This window comes from Vigna radiata, chromosome 3 (genome assembly GCF_000741045.1).
Source record: "Vigna radiata var. radiata cultivar VC1973A chromosome 3, Vradiata_ver6, whole genome shotgun sequence".
NCBI lineage: Eukaryota > Viridiplantae > Streptophyta > Magnoliopsida > Fabales > Fabaceae > Vigna > Vigna radiata.
In genome coordinates, this window is record NC_028353.1 from 5772842 (window position 1) to 5781633 (window position 8792).

Sequence of the window (8792 nt, forward strand, 5' to 3'; positions counted from 1 at the left end):
AATGTTCAACTCACGGAATTCTTTAAATATAAACTTCAATAATATTTTTTTTTATAGTTATAGTTTTGTATTTTTATATATAAATGGAATTAGGCATGAAGATTAAGTGGTGATAAAGAACAAAGAAGATGAAGATAAATGAGTGGAATTGCTTAACAAATAACAAATGTAAACGGTAAGGGTGTAAATTGAAAGAAAATAAATTATTAAGGATAAAATAGAAATAAATAAAGAAAATCTATAAAAATGATTATCCAAATAGCAACGATCATAATTAGATTTGTCATTTTTATTGTTCATAGTATTATAAAATGCTTAAATTATAAACACAATTTGTTACCTACTTTCTGTATATGAAAATCCAATTTATATTTTTCCTTGTTTTTTTTTTTTACAATTAAGTCAAAATAAAATAAAAAAATTACATAATTGCAATAATGGTCTAAAATGCTAACTCTACAATAATGATGTCTACTAAATCTATGCTTCCTAGTAGTGTATAGGTGTATTCTCTTATTTTGTTAAAATTATTATTAAGTATTTGAAAAATTTTCATTTTATTTTCCTTAATGTTATATATTTGGAGTGGCTGCTTACCTGCTCTATTATTAATTTATATTATTTGAAAAAGTAAATTGTTTTCACTGATTTAGGGTCTTATATATGTTCTTCCTTTGCAACAAATATCATATGCCTTGATTTTCTTTTTATCTTGCATAGTTCACTTTAGATCTTATCGAACGAGTATCTTTCTCAATGCAATTCTTGGATTATGGATCAATCTTCAATTCTCACTCTATGTTGTCTTTACTTTGATTCCCTTTTATTTTATTCTCCTCTTTTAGTTTCCTGTGTACTCATTTACTTCTTAATCTCATCCTAGATATATATTATTTTTTCAATATATTTATTTTGGTCTCTTACAAATGCATTTATCTTGATATCTTCTTTTGATCTTTCGATTTCGATGTACTTAATCAAGTTGTTAAAAAAAAAAAAAAAGCTTTCAAATTGGTGAAAAAAATAGAAGGAAAATGTTACATTAATTTTTGATACTACACGAAAACAAATAAATATATGAATAATAATATTTGTATCAATCTCGAATTTAAGATATCAATTGCTTGTGTAGTGTCTAGAAATTAATCTCAATTACACAAATTGAAACACAAGGTTAAACTATGATGTTTATTTAATAAAAATAAACAATTTATATTTCAACGATAGTTTTTAAATTAAATAAGTTAATTTGACTGAAATAAACTTATTTATTTCATGAACTTATTTTAATAAAGTATAAATGTGTTTCCAAAAAGACTTCTAATAATAATTAGATATGAAATTTTTAAAATAAATTTGATAGAGATTTGTTCTTGCACTCCATTGTCTTATTGTAATCCTAACTTTTAAGATACTTCCAATTTTATTACTATAAAATATATGGGGTATGTAATTCAATGGAGTTTTGAACTATATTACTGACTAATTTCTTTAAGTAAATCATGAAGGATAAGTAGTCATAACTTTTTACTCATCCCGAACAAAGTAGTAATGCATCAATGTCCACAATAATCATTAGTAACGACATCAACAATATTAATAACATAAGATTGACTTATGTTCATAATGACATTTTTTCATGTTTTCATGACAACATCACATGTTTCAACATAATATTCTAACATTTTGCACTTAATTTGCACATTTTTCAATGACATTTATCAAAACTAGGCCTTTATCGTTAAAATAACTTGTAGACCACCCTTAAATGTCATAAATAATCCTCTTAGCCTTTTCGGAGCCCAAGTAAAATTATTTTATCATTCACTAGATAAGAATAAAAAGATAGCTAAGAAAGTCAACCTTATTGATATGACTCCAATTACTTCAAGTAATGAAAACTGATATATGTTGGACTTATAGGTGGTATTCATGAAGAAAATAATATTAAATGTATTCAACAATTTTATTGCTCCAGAATGTGTATAAAAGATGTTACTTACCACTTTAGATTTGTCTATACATTGATGGAAACCCATTGAGGACATTCCATTCAAAGGAGTATCAACTAAAGCTAAAGCTAAGAAAGGGAAGTGAAGAAGAACTTTTAAAAGCTCTTTCTTGATTTTCTTTCTCTAAGTCTTAGAAGGATTCTCTTTAATATGTTTATATGTGTTTTGTAGGTCTAATAAAGCTAGGAGATCATGGATCAACTAGATGATTTAGCATGGACCGACCAAACCAACCCAAGAAGAAGGGCAAAGAGGTCATTTACACAAAGGGAAGGGGGTGAGAATAGCAAGCATGGAGCTGCCTCAAGAAAAATACAAATGTATCGCACCATCACACCATCTGATGTGTGATGTGGTAGAAACGTTGCTGCACCTCCACGGCCTTGCCTTGCATTTTCCAGAAGAAGAACACACATCCCTCACCGTTGCCACGTGTGGAGATCTGAGCTTCTTCCATAACCATCTGCACCGTCCATAGCTTGGGTTTTTCATTATAAATTTGCTTGTATCAGCTTAGGCAAACACTTTTGATGATATATATGAGTTTTGCTCTACTGAAGCATTTCCAACCTAAAACTCTGTCCAAAATTCATTCTAAATTGAGTTTTCCCTCTCCACCTAGCTTCCTTCCAGTGAAGGTCGTATGAGCTAGAGATCTCATCCTCCAAACAGCTCTTCATCCACCATCTAAATCACTGTTTCATCTCTGCATATGGCTGCCAAACCCCAAGCAAACTCCTTCGCTGCCTCTGTTTGAGTGTTAACATCTTCCGCTGCAATTCAAACCACGTCCATAGCATAAAATACCTTAATTGTTCAATAATAATAATTGAATATCAATAAATTCATAAAACAAAATAAATTTTAAAAAGTAAAATAAAAATAGTAAATAAAAAAAAGAAAAATAAATTAAAAATAAAAACCTGATTTTGAAATATGGAAGAATAAATTCAGTTAAGAATAAAATAAATAAAAATCATATAAAATAATGGTATTACTCCACTTTTTAACTCTAAAAATTTTGAAGGACCACGAAGAAAAATTGGAGGTCCAGGAAGAAATTAGAAATGCATAATTGTAAAGCCCACAGGAAGATCCAGGAAGAAATTGCGAATTCATAATTGTAAAGCCCACGGGAAGAGATCCACGCCAAATCTTCATATCATGCTCCCTCTAATATCAAAACCTGAAATATGAGATGATAATATAAACAACGATGATAACTAATATTATTATTAATACATAATAATAATAATAATAATAATAATATAAAAAATAATGATTTTACCATTTATAGTTAAAAATTCCAACTCAATCATTTTATGAAGTCTTGATAAATATAAATATATTGTAATAATTAAAGATGGACCTATTATAAAAAATAATTAATTTTGGGGTAAATAGAGAATTTTTTTTGTGAGATTGATGTGGGGACGTATTTTTGGTGAGTGTGGGTTTAAAGACGTAGCCGAATATGTAATCTGTTGCATCAATAAAACCTACACGTAATGTAAAGAATAAATGCTCTTACAGTAAGAGGAAGCAACAGAAAGGAATATTCTTTAGCACAACATGCTCATGCTCATACTTTACACTCTGCTTTCTACATTATAGGTCCTATATATATCCATGCAAATGACTAACACGTAACAAGCACAATTAATTAAAAAAATGAAAAAAAATTCCTTTAACAATTTTTTCACAATATATATACGTAGTAGTTTATGATTGATTCGTTTTAAATATTTTTTTAAAATAAATTCAAACAAACAAATAAAATAATAACATATATTTTGTTATCAAAAAATTGTTATAAAATGTTGTTAAAACATTAGGATCTTTAAAAAATTTGTTTGCTTTGATGTCACTTTTTTATGGACCATATCAATTTCAAATATTTACTTCTTCACTTCTATTAGGTCTTTTCATAAAAGTGTTTCCAACTAAAATAGAAACGTGGATTCATAATAATTGGTGTTGAGTATGAAAATAGAAGAGAGTTATTCTTAGATTTCTCTCCACCTATATAACTCTACACCCACTATCAATTATAATTCTTATGCATAAATAATTCCATACATTATATTATATTTCTTCTCCAAATATCTTCATATGCACAATGCTCTCTAACTCAATATTTATAATCAATTATTAACATTCTTTGTATATGTTTTTAATGAAAATAATAATAACGCTCAATTGATTTTCTTTTTAAAAACTTACACCATTTTCGTAATTTCATAACCAAATCCTTCCATATTAGTAAAAAAGCCTATATATCTACCCGGTACATGAGATTTGTTAAATTAACGAGCTAATAATTTAGTTGATACGAAAATCTTGTCATAAATTGAAAAAAGAAAGTTACTATATAAACATAATCATTAGGAAAAATAAATATAGTAACCAAAAAAATAAATTAAATAACAAATCATTGTAGAAATAAATAATTGAAATTAATAGTCATATATTTCTAATCCTCCAGTCCAATGTACCAATGTACCATTTGATTCCCCATCCCTTGTCGACCAAAAAGATATTGTATAACGCCAACTAAAAAGTAAAATAAAACAATGAAAAAAAATTCAATAAAACAAGCAGAAAACAAAATTAGTTAGTTAGAAAATCATATGTATTATTTTAGGACTACTGCTTAAAATAAAATTTTCTTCATCATATCAACCATTGCATATTTTCACTTGTCCCTACTCTCGAGGAGATATGTTTATTGTTCGCCGCAGAGGATTCTTTTAATAAAATTTTTTTAATAACTTTTTGACAACGCATACGTGAGAGTTTGTGATTGGTCTGTTTTAAATATTTTTTTAAATATAAATTTAAATATACCAATAAAGTGATGACACATATCCCGTTATAAAAAAAATTGTAAAAAAGTGTTGTCAAATATCATCTTCCATTTATAAAATATGTACTTTCATTGTTTTTAGTTGGAAATCTCACCAGTAATATCAAATTAGGAAATACTCAATTCGTTCTTAAAAACATTCATTCATAGATACATTTCTACCTTATTTCGTGTAAATGAGCTTTTATTTTTTTTTATTATGAAGTTAAGTTTTTCTATTAATAGGATTCTTAATAAAACCCTAAAAATAACTCCAATAATTCGTGATTTAAAACCAAAATGAGCATTCTGAATTACATCTAGTCAAATACGCATTCCAATTAGGTTGAACAAATTAAAATAATATTTAAAAAAAATAATTTTACCTAACTTTAAACAAAATAGACCCTAATATTTCTCACTCCATCATAGCCTTCTTTTAGATATCCTTTTAGTAGTTAGTTAGTGGTGACACTTTTAATTTTAAGTTTCTCTTGATAAAAGTATATTCTCATTTCTGAACTCATCACTTTCCTCTGGTGCAGAAGAGCATATTTTTTTTCCATATCCACGCATTCAAACACAGAGAGAGAGAGAGAGAATCAAACACGAAATAATGTATTCATTAGGAACAGCTAAGTTACTTCCCTCTGTAATGTCACAACAAAAGACGTGTCAAGAATTATTATTTTTTGGGCTGGAAAAACAGAGATTTTATTTAGCAGTTCGACGAATGTTTATCTTTCTGTGTTTCTTGGGGGTTCCATTTTTGTCCACCAGAGCAAGATATTCATAATCTCAATTTGGGTCATTTGTAATAATTTTGGAGTTAACTGATTTATATTATTTATTTATCTATCACTGAATTGGATCTGTTTAGTGTGAGTTTTCTCTTTATAGGTTGTCAATGTGGTTGCAATCAGATGCATCCCGAGACATTAAATTTCTTTTTCATTTGGTCAATGGACATGAATTTTTTTACAATACACGTATCTGTCACTCCCCTATTTAGCTGGAGAGTGAAAAAACTGAGAGCCTAATAGCTCAATTTCACTTCATGATGGGAAAAGCTAGCCAGAAAAAACTGATACACAAAGTTACATAATTTACACCTTTAAACTTCCCTTAATGAGCAGGTTGAAAATTTGTGCTTCCCACGTAACTGAAAAAAAAATAAAAATTAATAAGCACTACGAAAGGAGGGACATTAGAAGTTCCACATCGCTTTCCACCCTTGCTTTCCATCATCTATATTTTAGAAAATGGAAAGGATAAGCTTTTGTGTAACTTACAAGAATAGCTAACAGAAAAAAAAAATGTTAGAGCAAAAGTAATGAATCTGTAGCCTGACTTCAATTCGTGGGTCCAACCGTCACCCTCATCCTTGCATTTTCCTCTCCATTTCTCCGTCAGCTTCGTTATCTTGTTACTGTGTCTGTCATATTCATCCCAACCCACATGTCAACACTTGTCAAAGTATAAAGCAAGTGAAAAATACCATCCTTCAACCAATAACAACACCTTGCTTTTCCACAAACTCACCGAGCACAACCCTAACTAAAATTGCATACTATTCAATGCCTCATGACTTATATATTTTTTCACTAACAAATTCATAATTAACTCGGGATACAAATTGACTATGTTTTTATCATATAGGGTCAAACCGTAAGTAATCACAATTTAATTATAGAGGACTGGAAAGGCAAGAGAAACGTAACGCAAGCAATTTAAGATACAATCAATTTTCTTCAAGCAGTAAATTTTAAAGGTTAGAATTATAATATTGAATGCAGAACCGAGTATCATGCATTTCGTTTTCTTGCCTTATATTTTGTCTTTACTCATGCTTCACTCCACAGGTATGACAGAAAACATAAAGGACATTCACACATGGAAAATCCCAAGAAGAAAAAGTCTCATCTTCTTTTGTCACCTTCCAAATCTCTCTCTCTCTCTCTCTCTCATGGTGCTAGGTAATTCTTTCCTCCTTCGTACAGAAGCAGAAGCATAATCTCGAGTCATCTTAGTTTGTTTATTTTTTATTTTTCCTTTCCATTACAACGTTGTCTTTGATCCTTGTTATTTTTATGTGGGTTTATTTCTGAGAGAGAACCGTTTTATAATGAGAGGCATAGCATCTTGTTACAACGAACATGCTATTAGAGTGTCCGATTCATATTGTTCGAGGCCTTCAAACCAGACCTATCTCTGTCCAAAACTGAATCCTTCCACCAGAGATTCAGTCACCTGCATGTACAAAATCTCAACGCAAAAACAACTTTTCATCACACTAACTTGGGCCAAGAAACTCCTAGGTCAAGCCTTCACCATAACCATCTCCAATTCCGATCATTTTCCCTCCAAATTCAACGCAAAGCAATTGAATAAAACCAAAGGAAACGAAACATTCCGAACCCACAATTTCCAAATCCAAGTCCTCTGGGATCTCTCCAACGCTAAGTACGAGGATGGGCCAGAACCGGTTAACGGATTTTACGTCGTCGTTTTGGTGGACTCCGATTTGGGCCTACGCCTCGGTGACAAAGATCCCTTACTTGAAGAACAATCAGACACAAAGGAAGCGAATTTCTCAATGGTTTCAAGGAGTGAGACGTTTTCCGAAACCGCGGTTTACGCGACAAAGGCGAAATTTTGCGAGACGGGAATTTCTCATGACATATTGATAAAGTGCTGCGCGGAAGAGGGAGCGTCGAAGGGTCACGTGTTGTCCGTGTGGGTGGACAAGAAGACAATGTTCCAGGTGAAAAGGTTGCGCTGGAACTTTCGTGGGAACCAAACAATCTTTGTGGATGGTTTGGTCGTGGATATGATGTGGGATGTGCATGATTGGCTTTTCAATCCCGATTCTGCTTCAGCAATGTTCATGTTCAGGACAAGGAGTGGCCTCGACAGTAGATTATGGTTGGAGGAGAAGACTTCGCACACGCGCAACCAGCAGGACAAAATCGGCTTCTCCTTGTTCATACGTGCATGTAAGAACCTTGATTGATTCAATCTTTTTTAGATTTTTTAATTCAACTGGGTTTTCAAAGATTAAAACAACTGACACATTTTTAGTTTTTTTCTTCTTAATATCAACTGTTCATGATCTTTCGTCAGTGGCCATGTGTCATTGTTCCCGTTTGAACAGGACTAGATGAATGTTCATGTATTATATTAAATACTCGTACTGTTAGAAGTGTGATTTTATAACTAAAAATTGTTCACAAATATATGTGTGGAGTTTGGGTGTGAGATTATACATTACAAGCAACACTTCAATTTCGTTGAATTTTCTATCTTAGTTTGAAATTTTCACGTTATTATATACGTTTCAAGTTTCTTTAAGTTAAAAAGTTCACTGTCGTCATGTATGTTTGGTGTATTTGTGCGTTACACTTTTACGTTAATCACAGTGATTGTACGTTATAAATTTTACGTTATCATGTACTTTAAGCCATCATTACGACCGTTTAGTGTTTTTGAATGTTATAAATTTCATGCCATCCTCGTACGTTTAATGTGCTGGTATATTTTTTTAATTTTACGTTACTAAAAATGTTTAACGTGTTTGTACTTAAATATTTCATATCACCAAATAATATCGTTGTGTTTGTTTAAAGAACAATATCACCAAATACGTTTTTTTGTGTTGTGCTTAAAATTCCATTGGCGTATTTTTAACTTCAAAAAATACATTATTGAAAAAAAAAAACTGTTTAAATGTTGAAAACTGAAGGAACTTAAAAAAGTCTTTATTGAAATTTCCAGGTCATCAATATGTACATCGTGTTAGTACTTGCGTTACGTTTCTTATTTGAGTTCTGTATGTCGGTTGGACATAAATTCTTATGCATGTTGTTGTGCGAGAAGTTATAATTTAAAAGGCTCTCAAACAAATTTTGAATTGACACGATTCCCTTTTGTAGAAG

The 8792-nt window shown here is 30.5% G+C and overlaps 1 protein-coding gene across 2 annotated transcripts; it reads left to right on the forward strand.

The window, feature by feature from the left end:
• The first annotated feature begins 6675 nt into the window (after positions 1–6675).
• LOC106757269 lies at positions 6676–8152 on the forward strand. Of its 2 annotated transcripts, XM_022779263.1 has the most exons (2): positions 6676–7853; positions 7939–8152. In XM_022779263.1, the coding sequence occupies exons 1-2, from the start codon at positions 6983–6985 to the stop codon at positions 8019–8021; spliced, it is 954 nt and encodes a 317-aa protein (XP_022634984.1). In that variant the 5' UTR covers positions 6676–6982; the 3' UTR covers positions 8022–8152. The 2 variants fall into 2 exon arrangements, with proteins under 2 accessions (XP_022634984.1, XP_022634985.1); XM_022779264.1 differs by having other exon boundaries at positions 6678–8152.
• Positions 8153–8792: the final 640 nt, after the last annotated feature.

What these genes read in the sequence shown, in the direction of transcription:
- LOC106757269 (XM_022779263.1), top strand. Translation starts at nt 6,983, where the DNA reads ATGAGAGGCATAGCATCTTGTTACAACGAACATGCTATTAGAGTGTCC. An exon ending in CTCCTTGTTCATACGTGCAT is followed by an intron (nt 7,854 to 7,938) that starts GTAAGAACCTTG and finishes ACACATTTTTAG; the next exon opens with TTTTTTTCTTCTTAATATCA.